This window comes from Microchirus variegatus (genome assembly GCF_963457635.1).
Source record: "Microchirus variegatus genome assembly, chromosome: 20".
In the NCBI taxonomy this organism is placed as follows: domain Eukaryota; kingdom Metazoa; phylum Chordata; class Actinopteri; order Pleuronectiformes; family Soleidae; genus Microchirus; species Microchirus variegatus.
Genome location: NC_139821.1, coordinates 14,733,865 through 14,757,868, shown reverse-complemented (window position 1 = coordinate 14,757,868; position 24,004 = coordinate 14,733,865). Strand labels below are relative to the sequence as shown.

General features: G+C 40.8%; 1 protein-coding gene across 1 annotated transcript in view; it reads left to right on the top strand.

The window, feature by feature from the left end:
* Nucleotides 1-3,234: 3,234 nt before the first annotated feature.
* The window catches only part of ano2b (anoctamin 2b), a gene marked incomplete at both ends in the record, with an annotated part of 86,764 nt that continues 65,994 nt past the window's right edge, over nt 3,235-24,004 (top strand). Inside the window, 6 exons of the mRNA XM_083907038.1 lie at nt 3,235-3,451; nt 3,574-3,713; nt 4,035-4,175; nt 5,848-6,052; nt 19,593-19,807; nt 22,758-22,781. Of these exons, the coding sequence (XP_083763164.1) occupies nt 3,235-3,451; nt 3,574-3,713; nt 4,035-4,175; nt 5,848-6,052; nt 19,593-19,807; nt 22,758-22,781 (942 nt within the window). The remainder of the gene's footprint in view (nt 3,452-3,573; nt 3,714-4,034; nt 4,176-5,847; nt 6,053-19,592; nt 19,808-22,757; nt 22,782-24,004) is intronic.

The window sequence follows — 24,004 nt, the reverse complement described above, 5'->3', positions numbered from 1 at the left end:
TTGTCCTTGGACTTAACCATTACACATTTACGCTTGAGTGATTGGGGATGCACAGCAAATACATTATGGGTGTGAGACACCTCATCTATAAATGTAGAAGATATATTTAACTGAGCATCTCTACACACCTTTCTTCCACTCTTGGCAAGCTCTTTTACTAAAATACAGAAGTTGGTGGATGTGGATGAGGCCCCATCATCAGATGTAAAAGCCACCAGGGTCATAACTTTGCAGATTGTTCCATCATTTAACTGTACAACTGAATTATTTCTTTTTTTAAGAGTTGTGTTATTATATGAATGATAAACAACACTGCTACAAATGAAACGGTCATAAAATAAACCTGAATGAACTGTCACTCCTATTAAACTTTCAATAGCCATCCTCTGCAACACAGATGTGCTAACTTTTTTTGGGCAGCCAAAACCTCTGACATTATGTTGAAACTCCTTTGATTTCTGTCTTAAGCTAGAGGTAGTTTGGAGTTTGTCAAATAATGTCTTGATGCTGTCATTAGCATTTGCCATTGTAGTCCCTGCTTTTTTTGAGAGACCCCTCCACCGAAGGAATCTATTCACTATTTGTGTTGACACATGTGTTGTTCCTCTGAAAAACCTAAGCAAAGTCCCATTAAATGATTCAAATGGAAATGTGGATGTTGCCCACAGTGGTCCCCAGTTACGTACGCCTGCTGCCAAGTGTATTAATAAATGCACATTATAAGAAGCATTAGCAGCACCATAAAGTTTCTCAAAGTTGAGCACAAATTTTCGCAGAGCTTGTTCTGCCACATCCACACGTCTCACGTTGATGGCATCCTGAAGAAGAGTGTGTATCGCAAAAACTAATAAAAAAAGATGATTCCAATACTTCTTTTTCAGAATGCCATTCAAAACAGGCAATGCATAAAACAACAAAAATGATCTCCACTCGGATGCTTTCCAGAATTTTCTGTCCTTCACTGATCTTGGTGCCCTTGTGACCTCCACAGGTGGGTTAATGGCCAGCAATTCCTGGTCTATATCACTGACCTTGCCACCCAAGTACCAGTCTTCATTATGGTGCTTACTGTCTAGCCACAGAGATGTAATCTGCTTAGTGACACCGAGGCAGACACTGTGTTGGTACTCAGGAATGAATCCAGTGATCATTTTGAAGCTCTCAAGTTCCATCAAAGGGGATGGGCCTTTCACACCCATTACTGGATTTGCAGGTGTTGCCAGCATAGCATGCCGAAAATGGTCCATCTCTGTCCGTAAAGGTGGTTCTGGGGTTTCCCAGACATATGGACCACCACCAGTGTGAAGGCAGAAGTCACACCCATATTTGCCATTGAACTGTTTTGTGTTTCTCAGGAGGGGGCGGGCAACTGAATCTGAGGAGCACAGGAGTAAATGAACTTTGCTTCTATGCTCTACATTTTCAGAGTCCATCCATTTTATTCCATTCTGTTCCAGTTCCTTGAGCTCTGCCACAAAAGCAGTTAAAAATGTGATCATATTTGGCTTGCTTTTACCAAACCATAAGCATGGTATACATATGTTGGCTTGGCGATCTTTTGGTGACAGCTCTATAATTTGACACTGAATTGGCCATATCTGAAAATTATTGCTGTTGAAAACTGGAATTCCATCGCAATTCCACATAACTGATATGTCATCAGCCCCTATTTGTCCACTCTGCTTGAGTTTTTCATATTCAGCCCCACACTGAATATCTGATATAATGCCTGGAATTGATTGTCTTTCATTTAAATGTAGCCCAGATTTTTCCACAATGTCCACTATTTGGGTTGATAGGCTAAGTACAAGAAAGTAAGACCCAACCCTTAAGTTTCTCTCAATGTCAAATTCAGCATTACAAGAAGAACAATATTTTGTAGCTGTCTCACTGGGTCCCATATAGCTTTCACAGTTGATACAATAAAAATGGGGCACATAGTGGCCAAACTGTCCATACGCTTTATGAAAAAGATATGAGGTTGCTGGCACCAAGCCAGGGAAATGTTCATTAAACATTGTAAGAAGATCCTGAAGAGCTACTCCTGTCAAATTGTGCCTCAGTACATATGACATGAGTAAGAGCAGACTCTGTCCTTTTGTGAGGGGAGCACCTGGGTATACAGGATCGTCATCAGGGTGTTTCTGTAATACAGTAAAAGACAAGATTGCTCACATTCATACCTAAAATACAATAGGAAACATAAGCCAAACTTATAATGACAGTGTTGTCCTATTAAGAGAGAGAGATGTCGCTTACATGTAATGTAAAATAACCAATATACAGATGATCTGTAATTAAATGGTAGTACCTTCCATTGATTTGAATCATGATTTCCGGCTTGGCTCCTCTCTTGTGCTCTGTGTTCTTGTCCACTTCCATCATCTTCCTCTCTGTCCTCTCGTCCACTTCCATCATCTTCCTCTCTGTCCTCTCGTCCACTTCCATCATCTTCCTCTCTGTCCTCTCGTCCACTTCCATCATCTTCCTCTTTGTCCTCTCGTCCACTTCCATCATCTTCCTCTCTGTCCTCTCGTCCACTTCCATCATCTTCCTCTCTGTCCTCTTGTCCACTTCCATCATCTTCCTCTCTGTCCTCATGTCTCCCTCTATCCCCTTCTTGGTAAGTATCTGCATTACTATGCTCTGTAAGACAAATCTGAATAAAAAAAATAGAGGTATTAAGTGCAGCTTTAGTGTGGTTGAACGTTGGAGTATAAAAATACATTTATGACTGTAGCATTTATTTCTCCTGAACTTACCTTTTCAGTAACTTTTCTTCTGTAAAGGGATGTTCTTGGAACTGAAGATGTACCGAGAAATCTCTTGTAGAACAATTTTCTCTTTTTCTGTGAGTACAGTAAACACAAAGGTAATACCTGAACAGCAAGTGCTTTAGCAGTAATTTGTTTTAAAATTAAAATTTTCACATTTCACCAATTTTTTTTTTTTCTTTACCTGGTTCTGTTGAAGTCTTCTGTATTTTGTTGTTCTTGGCGTCTCTGGTTGAGTCTCGGCAGAATTCAAATGTCTCTTCACGTTTCTTTTTGCTGCCATGATGATTTGTATAGTTATGGTAACTGTATTATGACGGTGTCTGACCAATCAAGTGCATCAGATTCGTTGTTCAATTTCAGCCAATCAGAGCTGCGGACGTTCTCCTCCGCCATCCGTTACATCTGAGCGAGGTCGGGTCAGTTGCGTGAAAGCAGGTTTGCAGGTTAGGAGGAAAAAATGTTCAGATTCGCCGTCTACTACTTGTTCGATAAAACACTTAAAGTGGAAAGTACGTCGCTCATTCTTGGTAGCGACCAGTTCACCCAAGTGACATCCCAGCCGGACCTTGATGACGACGCGAACTGGATTGAAATAAAATGGCCCACGAGAAAAGAACCAAACAGGACGGTGCCTGCCAAGGTGCTGTTATTTGGAGGCAAGTATGGAGAATACGGTAACTTACGTTGTAACATACGGTACTTTTCGGTTAGCTAGCTAGCAGCGAACTATTTAATTTGGCCGTTGTTAGGAAAAATGTCTAGGCTAAACCTATTTTTTGTACTTTCGTTATATCAGATTCATACAAAGACCTTGTGCCGAAGAAGAATTTATTCCTTCTCGGTAAGGATATCTGGGCCGAGGAGGAAAGCAGGGGTGTGCGCATGAAAAAGAAATTGTGTGAAACCGACGTAGTGAAGCCTAAAATGACTATACAGGTGAGTGCACGCAACATTCCTTAATGCTGCACTAGCTGACATGCTGTCTCCAATACCTTGGCTAGCTACACATCCAGGTGCTTTCTGGTAGAGGCCTAGACAAAACTCAAATCATTTACCCCTGTAAAAAAAATAAAAAACTTGTTTTTTGTTGTTGTAGCTGCCAGAGTTAGGTCTACAGATAGATTAATCTACGACATGCATTTTCATTTAAAGAGGGTTGGTGAGATAATTAATGGAACTTTGAATAAGAAGACATCTAAAATGTGAAATTGATTACACAAAGCTATCATTCACACATGTCATAAATATTTTTGACAGGCAAAGCAAACCAGGATTAAAGAGGCGGCCAGGGAGCAGGTGTTAGAAAACCTGAAGGCTTCCCTGTCTCAAAAGAGAGCCCTGGACACACAGGATCACCTCTCCAGTTCTGGAAATGAATCTCCACAACATGTTCATGGGGTAAGTGGTGTTCCTCTGTGTTCCAGACACTTCACTAAAAGGTCTTCTGTGAATCACCTATTTTGCATGTTTCTTTGTGTTAATTATTTAGGGAGTTTGCCCATTTTAGTTTTTAAAAACGCTACAATTTTAGTTAATGCCAACATCAACTGCTGTGTTTATATATTTTTTCTAATTAAATATTGTTTCTAGTACAAGTCAAATTTCCGGATATAACTAATAGTTTTTCTGCTTTTAACATATAAATGTTTTTCTTTAGGGAAAGCGAGCAAAGATCAACAAGGCAGCAAGACGTGTGCTTTTACCCATGGCATCAAGTTCTGATGACTCAACATGCATAGGGAGTCCACAACGGCATGACATTGTAAGTCATACTTCTTTCCGAGCTGTTGTGTACTCTCAGACAAAATATCTTTCTCTATTGTATTGCTATTTTCTCTTTTCAATTTTTAAAGTTTCAAGACCATGCCTCAGATGAAGAGTTGGGTTTCTCCTCAGCCCAGAGAATGGCAAGTACATTTTGTATTGAATATTATATTATTATATTATATTGAATGAATAGGTCAGGCAAAGGTCAAGAGATCTTACACCCAACTGCATGGAAAACTTAATCTCACAATTGTTACACATCTTATTTTCACATATAAACTCCTTTAGGTTGCCATGTGCATGCCACCTAAGCATAATGTATCTCATTTACTTTTATTGAATATATTCAACAGTACACAGTAGTGTGGATTAGTCCTTTAAACATACTGTATTTCCTTTGAGAAATAAAGTATAGAAGTCAAAAGCATGTGCATGCACACGCGTGTGTTTAAACATATTGTCACTAATAACAGATAAGGGCTTAAAATAATAATAAAACAATAACGATATTTATATAGTACAAACTACAGTGTTTGTTGTGTTTGTTGGGATCCAGAAAAACAAGCATAAACTATTCACAATCTCTAGCATCCAAAATTAACACAACATTATATCTGCTGCTATTTCCTCCCACGATTCCTCACATCAGGTTCTGTAAATATGTAAGTCTATTGTACATTAACGAAGTTTAATGTGATTCTGATCTCTCATTCTCTCTTGGAGAAGCTGACAGATAATAATACTGGCCATGGCATGGCACCTGGAATGAATGAAATCATGTCATCCCTTCAAGGTGGGTGTTCAGATTGGAATTACAGGGGATGACATGTCAGAACACAGTATGTTTATTAAACAATGATTCAGGCCGTTTCCACATTGTTTAGTGTCCTGTACTGAGCTTGTATCATTACTTTTATGAACTAACAAACCAAATGTTTTCCCACTTTTTAATACATTCATCTAGACCTGCCAGAAATGATTAAATTAATGAGGGAGTGTGTGGAGTGTGTCCGGGCATTGATGTCGTCGTTTAGGGGGACCCCTTCATCTGCAGCGTCATTATCTTCTGTGGACAGTGAAATTGAAATGGTATGTTATAATTGAGGTATGAACATATGTATTAATTATTTGACAGTTATATATTATATATACATAGATATATACAGTATGTGTGTATGTATATATGTGTGTAAAATTGAATTAACATTTTTGAATGTATGATGTTATAATGTTCGTCTGTTCATTCCTCATAAGTAGGGAGAGATAATCTGTCCAATTTATCCTCTCTTTCTCTCCCATGCAGCACACCTTGGCAGGCAGCACAGTGACTGTTTCAAAGAGGGCCTTCCTGCGTCTGAATAGATCTCGCATGACCATTTTTGCCCAGGAGCTGGCTGTCCTGGTATTCACAAAGGAGGGCCTTGCACAGTCCACCCTAACTGGAAAGTCTGGGAAGGGGGGGCCTCCAAAAACACAGCTGGATGTTGACAAAGTACAGGCTATTACAGGTATGTAATTGTTTTGAGTTACATGTAGTGTATTTTAAAGCTTCTGTGATTTCAATAGCAGCTACATCATATGGAAACTGACCACCAGTAATTATTAAATACATAAATGCATCCTATTTACTGGTAGCAGTATTGGTATAACATACTGATAAAATTTCTCAGAGTTTCCAGAGGGGTATTCCAGAAAGCAGGTTATGTGAAAACGTAAGTGAACCCTGAGATGAGGGAAAACTCATGTGTCCTTCACCATTGTAACTGACTCTGGGAACCTAACCTGGTCACTGGCAGGTTTACTTGACGAAACCCTGAGTCTGACAGAGCTGTCGGACAGGGCCTGTCCTACTCTTCTCAACAGCATCATGTTTAAGCAGAAATAATTCAAATAGTTTTACAACAAGGGGATTATTTAGATTCAACGGTACTACTTATGAGTCTGTAATTTATCTGAACAATATTCTCAGTCCGGCTACACTTCGAATATCAATATCAGTTCTGGGTTAGGATTCAAATTTGTCAACCCTCCTTTCTAGAATATCCCTTTGATGTACTGTTCAAAATACTGCGAATATGCTGTGTGACTTCCATTGTGTCTTGTCTATTTGGTCAACAGATGCTGTTCTTCTGGAGTTTCCACAGACAAGTGTCTCTGATGTGCGTGCGGCCATCAGACGAAAGTGTAACAATGAGCAGTTCAGCCAAAAAAAAGGAACATAATGTTTTGTGTTTGTTTCTGTATGGTGGGAGGGGTTAGGCGTGCAATGATAAGGAATGTTGTTTTACATTGTGCACTATTTCCCAGTTTTCTCTCAATGTTTAGGTCTGCTGCCTTAAATGGACCTATTTCTACAATGTTTGAAAATGTTTAAAAGCCATAATGTAAATGTTCATACATTTGTTGTGTGACTGAATAGAGATAGTACAAGTTTTTTGTATTTACAATGTACTATTTTAATTAGGATATGTTACAAATATATTAAAGTATATTTTTTCACCTGGAAGTAGTCCCACAAGTCTTTCAGCCTTTATTATACTGGTAATACATTTGCAAGTATGTGCAAGGTAGAAAGTTATAGCAAAGTACATGCTATAGTGTACTGACTATTAACTGCAAAGTATGCTTTTTAGTAATTGGAATGAGCCAAAAGTATAATTAAGCATATTAGTAGCACAGTAAGAATATATTAAAAGTATGCAACTTATATATTTTTAAGACACTAACAAATCATTTATAATTTACTTATAATACAAACAAAGTACACTTTTACTTTACTAATTAAGCGTACATATAAAGCCATATGCTTAAAGTATACAAAATATACTTTAAGTTGTTCCACTTTAGCACATGAAAGTACACTAAATACACTTCAAGTTGAGCTTTTCTACAATTTAATTACAATTAAAATATATTTAGTACAAAATTAGTTGTTCCAAAATAGCATGCTTCAAGTTAACTAATCATGAACACACTTGAAGTATAATGATGATTAGTGCGGCTTGAAGTACACAAAAATATGCTAAATTTTAGTACACTTAGCACATTTATTTTTCAGCTGGGCTATTTCTAACAGCAAACGAACAATGTTTCATTGTTTCTGACCAAATCTAATAAGTGAGACTTTCTGACTTCTTTTTGGTGGGGGAAAGTGACCACTGAGTGAGACCAGCTCTGTCCGGTGAAATACCATCAAGCAAGTTGTTGCCAAACGGGTTCTTCTGAAAAGTTTAAACTCAAACACGTTCTTGTAGGAAAACCTCTCTTCCTCTGCTTTCCAAAAATGTGACTGACTGACATTCAAGAGGCTACATTTCAATTGCTCTGAAGCTTTAATGGAATAACTTCCCCCCGAGCTGTGACAGGTGTGCGCAACTGGTGTGGGAGGAGTCGGGAAGAGACTGGAGTAAAGTGGAGCATCGAGAATCGATTCACTCTCCTTCTCCATTATCTGTGGTTCCTTTCCAGGAAGACATGAACCAGATCAGACGACGGGGGAAATCACTGTGTGTTTGCACGTGTGTGTGTGTGTGTGTGTGTGTGTGTGTGTGTGTTCTTGTGTCTTAGCCTCAGTATATGTTCGGGGTGAGGGCATCTGTCCTGTCCTCACTCCCTCATGGTTTTTATTTAAGGTCATAACTTCAGATGACTCTGAATTAATTAGAACACGTGAAACTAATTCATCTATGAGTTCAGGCGACATTAAGGTTAAGAGCTAGGAAATGCAAATCCTCGTGCACGTGAGCACATGCTGTATCTACGTCTGCGTTAATGCAAATGCAGTTATGTGTTCATGTTATGTGGCGATGACGTGTGGGTGTGATGCGCTTCAGTCTATTTATGGCAGCCACATTGAAGCTGGAGGAGATTAAATACAGATGTAATGCGTCCCTTTAATTTCACACGGCGCGTGTGACAACTCTTTTCATGCATTTGTTTGTGTTTTTAATCTTCCTTGTTTGTGCATATCATTTTTCCTGTCTTTGTACAATGTGCCAGGTTCCATACTATACATATACCATAATATACAGCATGCGCTTAAAATTCAGAAGAACCAGGAGCACAACTGGGCCGAGACATGTTTTTATTATTGTCATATGACAAACTCGTGTGTGTAAGAATTCACCAGGAATTTCATCGATTTTTGTACTAGACTGATTTGTAAGTTTTAAGTTTACGCTTTCTTGTTCTCAGAACTTCATCTTTTAACGTTTATTGGACAAAAAAAAAAATGCAGATTGCAGAGACAGAAATCTTGTTCAATACATTTTAATTTAAGTAGTTGTACGTATACTATTTATGATTCTGGTTGACATGTTTCCATTCCTTTTAAGCTTCTCTGTGTACATACAGTGTGTGTTATTTAACATTAGTGTGCTTTTGCTGTGTTTGTGAGCAGCACGCCTCAAAAAGGATTCTGACGAAACATCCTGGTGATGTAGGTTATGACCTCAGGAAGATAAGGAAGTCATGGTGGTGGTTTGTTGTGTATGCATCCATCAATCCATCGATCCATACCACTTCTCCTTTGAGGGTCACAGGGAAAGCTGCAGCCAACCCCATCTGGTGAGAAATCGACACAATCAACCACTCGCATTCACACTTCCAGTCAATGCAGAGACTACCATCTAAAGCTCAAAAACGAGCTGCTGGAGGCCGGCAGAGAGTAGACCTCTGACTTTTCCCACTGAAGATCCCATAGAGAAGGATCATGGATGTTGTTAAAGCGGACCAAGATCGGAAGTTCCAATTAACGCTGTTGTTTTTAGTGTGTATCTGCGTCATTACCTTGTTTATGAAGCCTTGAAGTTTCTAAACAAACAGTTCAGCCACTGCTGAGAACGCTGTGTTTTATTGTAATCTAGGGCTCAGCGAGATCTCTGAAAATCCCGTTATAGTTACGTAAAAATCGGTTCTCCGGAACAGCAGATCCTCCTGCTCCGGGCACTAGTCCGGGTACATCCGGTTGCGTACATTGAACCACAGAAGAAGAATAACGTCCGTTGTGGAGGTGTTTCACGAGCGACAGTGTCTTCTGACTCTGGGTCTGACTCTGGGTCAAAGTCATAAAAGGGACTGCGGCGGGGAGTCGTGGAGAAGCTATTTTTAAACACTGTTAAAACAATGTTTTGATAATGAGTAGCAGTGCATCCACCGTTCCAGAGGGGAGAGCTGCGCTTCTGAGAGCGGGTGTGCTGAATATGTCACTTCCGGGTACTGGCCAATCACAAGACTCTGTCTTCTGGGTGAGAGAGTTGAGTCTCAAATCTCGCGGCTGGGAAACACCTTCAGAAAAGAGGATTTCTATTGGCTCGTTTACAGCAACTAGGAGGTTTTTGACCATAAAAACAAGTTAATGTATGTATGTAGACCTCCATAACTAACATATATGTGCAACAGGACCACTCTATGTAACATTTAAGGAGGACATGAAGACAGTTGGTGGCACAGAAGAAGAAACAAGGGACAGGGCAAGACAGAGGCAGATGATCGGCTGTGGCGACCCCTAAAGGGAGAAGCCAAAAAAAGGAGAAGAAGACAGACGAGGAAGTGCAGCGCTCTCAAATTCTCCATATCTGTTCACTGTCGTCTCACTGTCTGGCTTTACTCGTGTAGCTGTTGTGCTTTTGCATTTCCTTTGTTCGTCGTGATGTAAGATGGATCACTCTGTGCAGGCAGCACTCTGTATTTAGAGTAGGCGTAGTGGAACAGCCAGTAGGAGGAGCGCCAACTGCTCCGTGAGTGGCTAAAGCCTCCTGTCTCTCCCGGAACTTCTCTGCGATCCGATTGGTCAGAAGCCGCCTACGATGGTTGTGAGGAGGAGATGCAGAAGTGTGATCTCCATCAGATTCACTTGATTTAAATCATGCAGAAAGTTTATTATGGAATTAGTCAAAAGAATCCTGCCTACTGCACCTTTAACAGGAAGCTTTCTGCAGCCGATGCCTCAAAGTTGACATTTATCAGGGGGACGATATGACGCGGTGACGATCAAACACACAGACCACAGAGCAGCCTGTATAGTCTGAACTTGACCTTTTTTGCTGTTTCCTCGATTACAACATCTAGCCGTTAGTATTACAGCCTTTAATATTTTACAGTTAGAGCATATCTGTACCCTCTGTAACTGGAAACTGAACATGGAAGTGTGTTTGGGCGCATGTATGTGTGTGTGTGTGTGTCACATCAGATACCCTTACTGACAGAGTACAAGGGTGCATGTGGCTGTGTGTGTGCGTGTGTGTGTGTGTGTGCGCAATCCGACACTCCCTCGTGCTCTATATCTGAATTTAGCATCAGTTCCCATCAGGTACACCAATTAGCCTCTTAGGAGGTTGGCCAAGCAATTAGATGGGGAGGAAGCACAAAACACAGCAAGAAATGTGAAACTATAGTGTTTGAGTCTTGTAAGTTTTATTCCTAAAAGTGCAGTTGAAGTAGGTGGCAAGATTTGACAAATTACATAAATTAAAGCCCTTGGTATGCTATATATTTTAAATGTCCACACCAAAGTGACCAAAGAGTGAAGGGAAGAGGCAGTGTTAGCAAACCCTAGTTAAAGTTCTCTGTTTTGCTTCTCTGTCCAGGAGAAAAGTATCCACACAGCATATTTTCCCACTATACTACTTTTTTAGTTCCTGCTGTGGCTGAGCTAATACTAAAACGTTGACGTTGACAGACTGCCGACCACTGATTGGTCAGAGTGTCGTTACTGGAAAGAGCCATGAGCGTGACTTCCAACACAGGAATCAAACCGAACAATGCCGAATTATAGATGAGTTAATAAGACTTAAAGGTCCCATATTATGCAAAATCAACATTTTAATCCTTATATTTGGGACTCTGGAGGTCCTGTCAGAATGACTCACTCATGTTTTTGTGGTCCTCCTCAGTCTAAGTACAGGAGATAAAACACGCAATGTTGTCTTCCGCACTCATTGGGACGTCACAATGCACTAAATTCCTGGAATTGTTGTCTCGCAGAGCTCCGCTTTGTCCGTAAAACAAGCGAGAGTGCTGTCGAGGGCAACGGTATCCGAAAACCGGAAGTCCGCGAAAAGTTCTATTCTTGGCTCCACAGTGCAGCACAGAGTTCTACACAAAGCCTCAGAGGATTTATCTGTCCAGTGGATACATGTTATATATGACCGCAATGTGCCTGCTAGAGCCTGCAAATGATCACTTTTCCAAATGCTAACTGCTGTTAGCTCTCAGTAGCCTCTGTGGCTGATGTCATTTCCTGTCCCTTAAGTTTAGTTTTTTCCCCCTTTAAAAAAGAAAAGAAAAAAAAAGAGATACTTCTAAACCGAGCGTTCTGAACAGGGCTGTTTTAGCAGGGTGATTGAACTGCTGTGGTGCTTCATTCTTATGGTTTTTTGACCAAAGCATGTCACAGACATGTTCATTAGGACACCAGGGAACTAGGTTAACTTAATAGGATATAATATAAGTCCTTTAAAAATCCTGAAAACATACGTTCATCTCCAACCATCCACCATATTTTAGTCTACTGCGCTCTAGTTATGCAGGAAGTACTGAACTAATCTTTCTAATTAACTCGTCATTATATTGACATTCATGGCTGACCACTAAAATGCATTGTGTGGATCCCCTAAAGCTGCAAAAATGTTGCATGTATTTCTTTTTATTCCTAAAATCTGTGAAACCTCATTGAATTCTCCAGTCAGACTGGTGATGAGGGAGCAGCTTTCCTGTTTCCTGGACACACAGGCGCTCGAGATCTGAACTTCACAAATTCAGACAATATCTTGCAAACCATTCTTTCTGCGACTGTGATGAATAAACATTCTGAATTGATTACACCTCTGATTTATGCCTCTGACTGGCCTTTCTCCATAGCAACAGCAGAAAGATTTCAAGGGTATTTTAGTACTTAGAGCTGGGCACTAAATCCTTCTGTAGCAACAAAAGGCGGCGACATCATAAACCTAAAGGGTTGCTAGCTGAAGGACTTGCGTGATAACAGGCAAATGTTATCATGAGAGGTCATGAGACATCATCAGACCTCTGCTTTGTTCTTGTCCTTTTTGCTATAGCAAATATATATAGCGATAGCATGTCTTGCAAATGTTACATAGTGTTGCTTTAAGTAAAATGAATGCATGTATTATTTGTGGATGCATTTTCAGCTGTTGATTGCCTGACTTTCTGTTCCTTGTCTCTATGTCCAGTATGACCCATGTGACTTCTTGGATGAAACTCCTCATTGTGTAACTTTCACCGGTGCTGCGGTGACTCTGCCATCTGCCTAAAGGTTACAGTGTGTATAATTTTTTTGTTTAATGTTTAGTTTGTCCATTGTGGTCAAATGCAAATAACATTCAGAGCTGACCTGGTTTCTGATATAAACATAACCTTAATAACCTTAAGATCCCACAGGTTTTCACCTCAACAGAAGGCGGAGAAGTTAATGCACATTAGAGGGCCTGGTAATCTCTGCTCGTCTCTGCACGGCAGTAATTCCTTAGCCAAGCACCCAATCAGCCGGCTCGCCTGTTACCCATGAGTCTTGTGTGCAGTGCGGTGCATTAAGTGAGTGAACACAAGGAGCCCGAGCTGAGCTGTGTACTTTCTGCTCAGCAGATATCCAGTTGGTGAGGAGCATTACTGCAGCAGAGCTGAGCTTCTGCTGAGCCAGGGGGGGATTGCACAAGTGAGTCAGAGTGTTGCCGCTCTTCGCCACTCACCTGCTGCTGAAAACAAAGCAGCATGATTGCCTGACTGACTGAGTGACTGAGTGACGAGGGACCCGGAGCAAACGGGGCCTGTAACTCAGCTGGAGTCACAGAGAGTTGAGCAGAAATGGCTCTGCGCAGATCACCCTCCTCTTCCTGTGCCACAGGTGAGTGCCACAGATACCCACAGGAAACCCTCCTGTCTCTCTCTCTCTCTTTTTTTCTTTCTTTGTGTGGCATTTCCCCTCCTGCATCCTCACCCAACAAAAAAAAAGGACACACTAGACAGGACCACCGTAGAGTAGCCTGCCTATTGTTCCCTCTGTGAGCGCGTGTGCGTGTGCGTCAGCAGCCTGTCAACACCGGGCCGGCCGTCAGCAGGGCAGCTCTATAAGTCAGGCAGGGGATACGGTTGCATGGCGAGGCTGCTGTAGTAAAAATATAATAGTCAACATTGAGTTGTGTATCCTGTTTCATGCCACAGTGTTAGAGGTCGCTGCAGGCGTCGCCCCTTGTGTGTTTTTGTATAAACGTGAGAGAAGAAGTTTATTTTAAGTTCAGGGAACCACGCTCTTGTTTCATCCGTCATGCATGCATTCACTGAGGCCTGCATTGAAATCTCTAAAAGCAATGTTATAGATTTTGTGTGAGTAGTAGTACATTAGTCAGAATGTTTTCTATAGATATCTGGATTTCCTCTTCTTCTTAGTCCAATAAATTCGGGGGCAGATTATGTCATCCAATCTACTGTCCCTGCTATAACCTCCAGGGCAAACCCTCTGTGAAATGAAGAAGGAAATACTGTATTTGGTACGACTAGTTAGCGTTAATATTAGTGCAAATACACAGGGGAACCTAATTAGGCAACGGTTCCCATGCTGCTTCCTGATGTCATCAAACTAGGTCTATTGTAATTGTTCTGATTGAGAGACCCCTAGTGGCAGAAATGACACACTGTGTGTTTAATTTGATAATGCAGTAAGAGCATTCTGTCCTATTGTACTTGTCCTGTCTCAATGCTGGATAATTTGACCTCAAAGGAGAGGAATTCATGTTTTCATAAAGACGACTGTGTCTCAGACATGTGCTCCCTTGGCGGTAAAGCCTCAGGCAGTGATCGCACTGCTGCTGCTGCTGCTGCTGCTGCTGCACTTCGCTAGGCCACATTATACTTCTCCGACTGCGTATGCGTTATCCGTCTGCGTCACCACGGAGACGCCTCGAGCATTTATACTTCTGCGTCGTGGTGACGGACACTCGCTGCAATTTCCCGCCAGATCAGCAGGGGTCGCTGCGCAAGGTTGTTGTGCTTCTGGCTACAGTGAGCAATGGCGTCCGAGAAAGAAAGAGAGAGAAAGACTGCTGTTGTTGAAAAAGTGGCCGTTTCTCACTTTTCTGTGTCACGGAACGCAGTTTTAAGATAATTTGAGGCGAGAAATTGGCCATTTAGAGTCTAAACATGTGCTGTGTGTGTTAAGATATGACGTATTTATAGTTCGGCAGCGGCGTTATCGGCGGGGATCAGCTCCGCCTCTGTCAGGACGCCCGGAGCGCACTGAGAGCCGGCACAGAGCAGCTTAGCTCGGCCTGTCCTGAGGACCAATCGCAGCTCTTGCCGTCTCCGTAGTCCCTTGACGGAGTGACGGACACTTAAAAAATATTCCGTGCACCCGGAGACGACGCAGAGGCTCTTCGACAGGTTCTGCGTCGACGCAGAGGACTCTGCGTAGCTACGCAGAGCACTTTACGCAGAAGTATAAATTGGGCTGAAATTTTCAGTGAAACAGCAGGACACAAACGCCCCGGTGACGGTGAACCTGGTGTTCAAAAACCACCTGCACCTGAGGAGCTCACTTCAGAAGAAGCTGGGCTACAGTGCATGAGCATCCACAAAGGGCTGCTTCAGTGAAACTGTGTAGAAACGAGAACTTGATAACTTTTTTAGCAGCTTCTTTGCACAAGTGGAACGTTCTACCTGTATGTCAAATTACAGAAGCCCTGGAAAGATAAAAAATAACATAAAAATACACTGAAAATATAATAGAGTTTGATGCTTTTATGCAAAAAAAGCATGATTTCAACAAAACATCCATAAATTAAAGATGCAGTACGTAACATTAGGGGAAGGGAAGAACATCGATTCACATAGGAATTGCGATTCTAATCATCCACAATTATGAATCGATTCATAAACTTCAAAAATCAATATTTTTTTTTCAAAGTTTCTATTTTGCAAAGCCACACAAAACACCAGTTTGTGTTATTTGTGTACAGTTTGTTTTTGTAACTTCTGGGAGAAAAAGGCAGCTAGCTTAAGCTTTGATTTATGCAAGTCATTTTTTTGTACAGTAAGTAGGTTTTTATTTATGTTGAATGAAGTTTGTCTTTGTGTGATCACATTATCACATTATATTATACAAAACTGTATTGTTTTGATGCCAATATTTGCCTTAACACACTATGCATTGTATCAATTTTTGAATTCGAGAATCGATTTTGAATCGAATCGTGACCCTAAGAATCGGAATCGAATCGTGAGCCACCCAAAGATTCACATCCCTACGTAACGTGGCCATTTTTTTTTGTTTTCGATGCTATTATTCTCCCTTTTTGTGACATTGTTATTTGTTGAAATATGACGACTCGATGTACAGCTCAGATGATTCCATTTTCGGTGTCTATTACATGATATCGCCACTTCTGAGCAACACAAAAGTTGTTAGAAGCCTTGAAATGGCTTCCATACATCCTGTAAGCCGAGACAATGTGATAAAAGCGTCTTTATTAAGTTCTGCAGAATATCTGCCCCTTAAAAGTTGTTCTTTGTCTCAGCCACTATGGAACAAGTATGAAAGTAAGTCACAGACTAACATTCCAAATGATCTGATTAACTCGGGATTAACTCAGGAACTCCCCCATTCCCATATCTTCAACTGTAAACAGGGCAACAATATTATTTAAACAAATTTATTCCAGAATTTAATTTATGACTGAATTTAAAATCTCTCAGCAGAACATTGATTTCCTGTATTTGTGCGTTTAATATATTCATACAAGAGGGATTTTCTATATTGAAACTGGCATCCTTCGATTCCCAGGCCTTGCTCTCTAACCTCCAGGCTACCGCGTTGAGCTACCGAGCTGCGAGGCACAAATGTTGTTATAACATGTGTTTTTCCTTTCCTTGATATGCTTGAAAGGGAACATTATCAAAACAAAACCACGCCCCCCTCCTCCACTGCTGACAGATGTCATGGCTGTACACCACGTTTGAGCGTTGAACTTCTGTGTGCGTGGATGAAAGAGATTGAAAGATTGGGTCTGACTATGGGTCTGAAATGGGAGCACAGCACGTGGCCTGGTGCGTTGCTATGGCTACGGCTGTCTGTATCCCTAAAATAACCACACATGCACACACATGCTAACCGTGTTACGGAAAAAATGACAATCTGTTGCCGCTTCAGTCAGACGATGAAGACGGAGACGTCTCTCTTTTGTCACTGCTGCGTGTGGAGGAGAGATGAAGTGTGAGGGGGGGGAATCACAGCGTCAGAGCAACAAGTCATGTGCTGGTGTTTTTGTCTTCCCTGTTGCACGTGTGTAGACGTTTGTGTCCTTTCATTGTGCGCCTCGTGTATTCAGGCTAATTGTTGCGAGCATTTCTGTGCGCAGGCTTGTCCTTTTGTAAAGTGCTTTGAGACACGGCTTGTGATCGACTGACGCACGTACCAATTTGCACAGTTTGAGACAAAGCTCTGCCTCATGAGGGCACTTTGCATATTCGTGAGTTCTCCACCTACAGTGAGTGATGACAGAAAAATGTTGATTGTCAAATCCAAGAAATGATGAGAACCACGAAGACTCAGTTTGGGGTTAGAGAGGAGAGTTTGTGTTTGAGTCTGCCTCACCAAATCCCCAAAATGGCCAGTAAAGTGAATCAATGCAGAGATTATTACACTACCTGTGGTTCAGCTGCACTGCTTAATTGTATGAAGATCCACAGCTCATTGTCAGGGGAAGAGTTAAAATGGAGAAACATCGCATAAAATGATGCTTGAACACCTGCACACCTCCTGCTGTCCCAGACGTTATGAGGTGCGGGACTATTATCTTTTTAAATGTCATGTAAAATGTCATTTCATTGCCTTTTTCAACCATTTTCACGAGTCAACAATTCAAACAAAAATCTTCAAAGTGGTGGCAAAGGTCATGAGCTCTATTAAGTGCTCAAATCAATAGTCAAAACTCACCTTTTCCAAAGTGCATTTAATCAAATCGAGTATATGACATTGTGGCCTGTCGTATACTTTATTTGTTTTTATATAATCACCTTGAATTAATATTACATGTATCTGATTAGTATTAAGTAAAATGAGTTAAATGACCAACAAAAGCTCCTATAATGTGTAAATTCAATTTCTCTGTCTCAGAGCTACAACTGCCCATCACCCTATAGACCCCTATAGTCACACGCGTCACCTTCTCTCTACTGCACATGTCGGGTTCAGAAATCGCTATTGTGAGCAACACAACAACATGTCTTGTTGTGCTGTCGGATGCATTAATCATCAATCAATCAATCAATCAATCTTTATTTATATAGCCCACAGTTTACAAAACATAGTTTGTCTCACGGGACTTCACAGGGTTGGTAACATCCTCTGTCCTTCGACCAGGGTAAGGAAAAACTACCAGGGAAAAAAAACCCTTGTAAAAGGGAAAAAGGGTAGAAACCTTAGGGAGAACCACAGGTGAGGGATCCACTCCCTGGACGGACAGACGTGCAGTAGATGTTACCCAAAACATACAATACACAATGACAAGAATAAAAAGTGAAAAAAAAAAAGTCTTAGTAATCGTCTTAACAAACAAGACAAAAGCCTAAAGTTTTACCGGATACCGAGTTGCACCACTTTCAAGGCTAACCGGAGACGTTTCTGGTTGCAAGACATCAGGAGGAGCGACTGGAACGAGCAAATGATAAAAGAAGCAAGAATTTGCCGTGCTCACTCCTTATCAGTTAACGTTACGTTCATTTTTGGCATCAGGTTACAAGCTAACATGAATGAAGTGATTATTACTATGCATAACAATGTTTAAAAAAAACAAAACAACAACAATGTTTGCGATTAACAGCGTATTTAAACTCAGGTTTAAGTCAAACTACTGTAGCTTGACTTGACTTTAAGTTCTCCTTGGAATAAAGACTACGGTACGAGTGGATATCGGGCCACTGCAGTGGTCTCGTCATTAATCCACTCACCGGCGCCGAAAGCATGTGTCATCAAGCTGTAACCCATTCACCGAGGTGAATTTCCAAGCATAACTTGCTTTATCACTAGGCAACAAGCTGGCATAGTACGAGGAAGACATCATCTTTTTTTTAAGCCATCTAAATTTGTACACGAGAGCCGACTAACTTCACGCCTAAACTGCTACTTAAACGCTGAGTGGTGCCCTTCTGCACCCGCAATGTTCGTAAACAACCAAGAGCCCTATACCTGCTCAACACATTGTATATTGTGTATTGTGTCTAGCCTGAACTGACACCTTCCTGCAGTAGACAAAGAGGTGTGAAAACACCGCCTGGAAAGGAAGACTCTTTGTCTATTGGAGGAATGCGAAAGGGGAGTTGTTCAGGTATAAATGTGGAGGGCTCACGATGCTCTAGGTCTTTTTCGCCATCATTCTTCACCAACAAACTCAGTCATAACAAACGCTGCCCCTTACAACTAACCTCACAGAACAAACAATAGCCAATGAGTGCTGTCATCTTCTTAATCCCCACGACATAATGATGTCAGATCACAGATACAGGACACTGAACTCTGTCCTTTCAGCAAAAGCAGCACTGAATAATCTCTCCTAATCTATTCAAAAACATGTTTTTGTTGATTCTGCATGCTGGTTTCATGAGGTGTGCTGCTGCAGTGTGGTATTAGCAGGTGGAATATACCAATGTTATGTGTACTTATACGTTAAATATGCAGATGTGACTGTACACTTGTAACCATTGTTATTTAAGCAAACTGTACAGTATGTAGTTGGATTCTACCACAGATTGACTTTGATAAATGAAAGAAAGCTGCACAGTAAAGATGTGAGAGAAGTCAATACAATATAAGTGAATCATCCAAGAAGCTCTGGATTCTCCCTGTTTCAGTTTTGTGTTTGGTCTCTGGTGGGGAACATTTTCACAGAGTGAACTGAACTAAGAGTAAACTGTGGTCTTTACCACCTCCAGCTCCACAAGGCTGAGTTCCTGTGAAACGCTCATAATTTTTGGCAAAAAAAAAAAAGTTGCCTCTTGTCGACTTTAAAAGACCTAAATTCCAAAATAAATGTCTTTCAGATTCATGGTCCAACAGTGCCAATCAAGTGACCAGGGCACTCAGTGAGTCTTCCTCCATTCAAAGCGACGTCCTGTACAAACTCGCCCGGGACGTGTCTGCGACTGGAGTGGAGCTCATGTCCTACAGCGTCCTGGAAAATGAACCATGGAAAGAAGAATCTTGGGCTCCCGAGTCACAGATTCTGTTACAGGTGAGTAAAAGAGAAGAGAGGCTGGTGTGTATGGAATAAAAATGTTAAGACTTTAGGAGGTTTACACTGTTGGGATCACCACTCAGACAAAATATTACATAAAAAGTCATATTTCCTGTGTGGTATTTATATGCTATATAAATGTGTTATATAGAGACTGATGTGTTGAAGTTGAAAATGTAGGTTCATGTTAATGTAGGGGAAATACTTGAGGTGATGACTGTTGAATAACTGCATGCATCATAATTAGCTATAACCCTTTAACACTGTGGTTTGGGCAACCACACTTTGCATTACCGTAATTACGCAACGGTTTGCGCTATCGGAAAAAAATTCAATTTAGCACGCAAAATCTGGTGATCATGTACACTCTTAGAAATAAAAGTGCTAAGTAGAACCATATAAGGTTCTTCGGCTTGTCCTCACAGGAGAACCCTTTTTGGCTATAAAAAAGATTCTACCTGGAACCAAAAAGGGACCCCTTTTGGAGGGTTCCACCAAGAAGATGGTTCTTACTGGAAACATTAGTGTTACCAAGAACCCTTTCCCGAAGAAAGGGTTTTTCAGAAGCAAATGGTTCCAGGTAGAACCTCAGCCCTTGTAGAATGACTCTTTTGCAACCCTTATTTCTAAGAGTGTACAACTACAGTGTTAATACACTATTTTAACATGCAGTAAATTATATATTATATATATATATTAAAATATTGAAAGTTATTAAAAAAAAAGAGTCCAGCTGGACATTTTGAGGTGTTAAAGGGTTAAAATAAGAAAGGTCATGAGCTGATCAACATGGAAATAGAAAATACATTAATTCAAACGTATTGTAATAAATGATGTCCTTTTTTCTCTATGCTGTGCTTTTCTCTCGTCAAATCTCTCACTCCACCACCACCACCACCACCACCACCTCGGCAGTCCTTGAAAAAGTCCCCCCCACATGACTCTTTTCATGAAATGCTCACAGCTCATGGTCACATCATGACCATAACATGTGACTGGTCAAGAGTTATAGAGCATCAAAGAAGAAACAAACAAAATGTGGCTGTGGGAGAGAGAAATATAAGTGAAGGGGTATGAGCTCTGCTTCATTTATAGAAAAGTGTGATTATTATGTAGCCAATGGGAGGGAAACCACAGGTCTTTCTCAGCTACTGTGTGCAATCTAAGAAAACAAGGCTGGATCCTCTCACACTGTAAAAAATATCCTTCTGCTGTTCAGTCTAGCAAAGAGGCAGGCAAATATATTTGTAATGGAACAGTCAGGGAAGTGAAAATGCATTTTGTTCTATGAGTCAGAAGACTCAGAGCATTTCATTGTTCATTAACACTCGCACGAATGCAGTGGAAACGCTGCTCATTCAATTTGCTGAAAGGCATTGTCATTCCTTTGCTCCACTTTGAAGTCGTTCAACTTACCAAACAGAAGCCAATCTAATCACATTTAAGCTCAAAAAACTTCAATCGGAGCTCTCAGACAAGGCCGTTCTCCCTGGTGCCAGTGTTTTTGTCAGACAAAGTGATCCTGCCAAAATTGTATATCACGTAGCCATCACTTAAGCAAAATTACCAAGACACAATTTTGACCAAATCCTGTATATTTTTTGTCTGGGTCTGACCTGTACCTGACACAGTTAGAGGAAGCTGAAGTTTATTCTGACTGTCACAGTTACAGCACATGACAAAAATGATCACACATCGATCCATCATGGTTTATTTTGAGTTGTTGTGAAAGGGAAAGGATCCACGGTGGACGGCTTCAATAGTCTCAATAGTAACCCCCGGTTCTAAACCGTTCAGTTTCTACTATCTATTATCCCTGATCGGGAACTTATGACTGAAGGTTTGCTGGTTCGAGGCCTGAGCAAGGTACCCAATCCCCATTGCTCATTGTTATTTGGACACTAAATCGACCCGACCACAGAGAGGCCACATCCAGTGTCATCCTTGTGCCAGTCCCAAACCTGCTTACCTGGGAGGGTTGCGTCAGGTTGCACCTAAACAAATCTGCCTAGAGAAAATAAACACAACTTATTATCCTTCTTACTCATTATGCAATTTATTTTAATGTTTACACTGCATTCTTCATAAAAACATTTGTATAAATACTATTTGAATACACTCCATTTTTACTCTAAATCACCTTGGACCTGAGTACAATAATAATTGAATGTACTGTATATGCATGTCAGACAGTCCTGCTGACCCACAATAAGACTTCTACAATAATAAACTCAACAGTAAAGTTTACAAAAGTGTGGATACTGCAAACATAATTTGTTTAAAAAAAGAGAAAATAAAGAAGAAGATACAAATTCTCTATTAATAAATAACAGTATATGGTTATACAAGAAATAAATATAGTGAATGATAACATGAACAACACACTTTTTGCATTACAGATCATTTTAATTTGACACACTTTTCTGTTCATTATATAATTATATAGAACTTCTATAAACGTATATACACTTCATCATCACTTCAGACACCAAACTTCAGCATCTTTATGACAGTGTCCAAACAATACCACCTGGAACCACTAGGGGCAGAAGGATTGCCTGTTGCTCCTCTCAGCCTGACATTTTTTACAGTGTGGCACGCTCCGTGCCAAAAGCGCCGGCGGTGCGCAGAGGCAGCCTCCAGATCACACACACACACAGTTGGAGGGAGATGGTATCACCAGCAGCGTGTGATCCTCAGGCTGCTGCTCTACATGCGCCGGCGCAGCCGCTTCATCTTCATCTTCCTCATCATCACTGAACAATGAAGCGTGGCTGCGAGAAGCCGCAGCTCCTCCTGCTCTGTGGACTAAACTGCGCTGTGACCTCCGGTGTCATGCGCGCGTGATGGGGATGAAGGTGGTGGTTTTCTGAGGGAAGACATCGCAAACTTTCACCCCTGCTCTTTTTCATCCTCCTCCTCTTCTTGTTCTTCTTTTTTTGTTTTACTGCTTTTCAACAACATGCAGATCTCCCAGAGTGAAGACAAGATCCCGGTAAGTAGATCAGCATCCACCTGCATCCACCTCTGTCTGCTTTTCTAGTCTTTGCCTTGAGAAAGTCAGTGTTTTACAACCCATTGTAATAATTGTCAGTCCCTCTTAACTTGTAGCTACTGTAGTAATAATAAGGATGATGATGATAATAATAGTAATTAACCTACAAGCATGAGGGAAGCTTTCTGGAATCACCCAGACTGAACCAAGTGGGAATCTTCTCAGTGCAATTCAAGGACTCAAGGACTGAAACATGCAGTGACATGAGCAGGACGCTTAATAAATCATTTGAAATGACATCAAATTCTGTACATTCAACTTCGAAAAACTGTTGAAAAATATTTACAACTTGCAAAGAGTGACGGGAGAGTCCTGGTATATGGAGGTCACATGGCAACCATTGTGTGATCTGTAATAATGTGTCTGTGTGACCATACAATACATTATCTTTATTTATTTGGTGTTTGTACAAAAACAGCTAGTTTTAGATTTAATCCAGAGAGATGCTGCGAACATTAAACATTATAAGTGGCTTTAATGCTGTGGCTTATTAGTAAAGAGCTCTTCTGCTTTTAAAGCATTAATTCTGAAGCATCATTAATGTGAAATGGAACTCATTTTGTGTGTTGGAGCGTTCTTCTTCTTCTTCTTCTTTATTGGGTCTTTATGGTTTGAATAAGTCAAATTAAATGCATCAGCCACAACAGTCAAACCAGTGTGGTATTTTAATGTTGTGGCCGATTGATGCACAGTTTATTGTCTGCACCCACAATTGCTGATGAAACCAAATGTGGGTATAGAGCCTCGCTGAAGAGATTCAAAACCGATAAAATCCACGTTGGCACGGCAACTTTATTTTGTATAGAACATTTGAGTGAGAGTGAGTGAGTGCAGTGATGCAACAGAAAAACTACAGCGCAAAGATAACACAGCAGCACAAGTTAATACAAGGACACTGCATTTGACACAGTTTTAAAACAGTTTCATTCAGGGTTTGAAACTGTGTCAAATCTGTTATGTGGATCAAAACAAAACTTCAATAACAATAATAAAAGGACTTTGCAAGATAGTGGGACTAATAGAGTTAAAGGTGCATTATGTAATAAATCCAAAGCAACTGGCCGTAAAAATCCTCCTAATATGTCACAGAGACTCAGGAATAATGTTCATATAACAAACTGAACTCAACAACAACAACACTACAGACAAAATATTTTCATAAA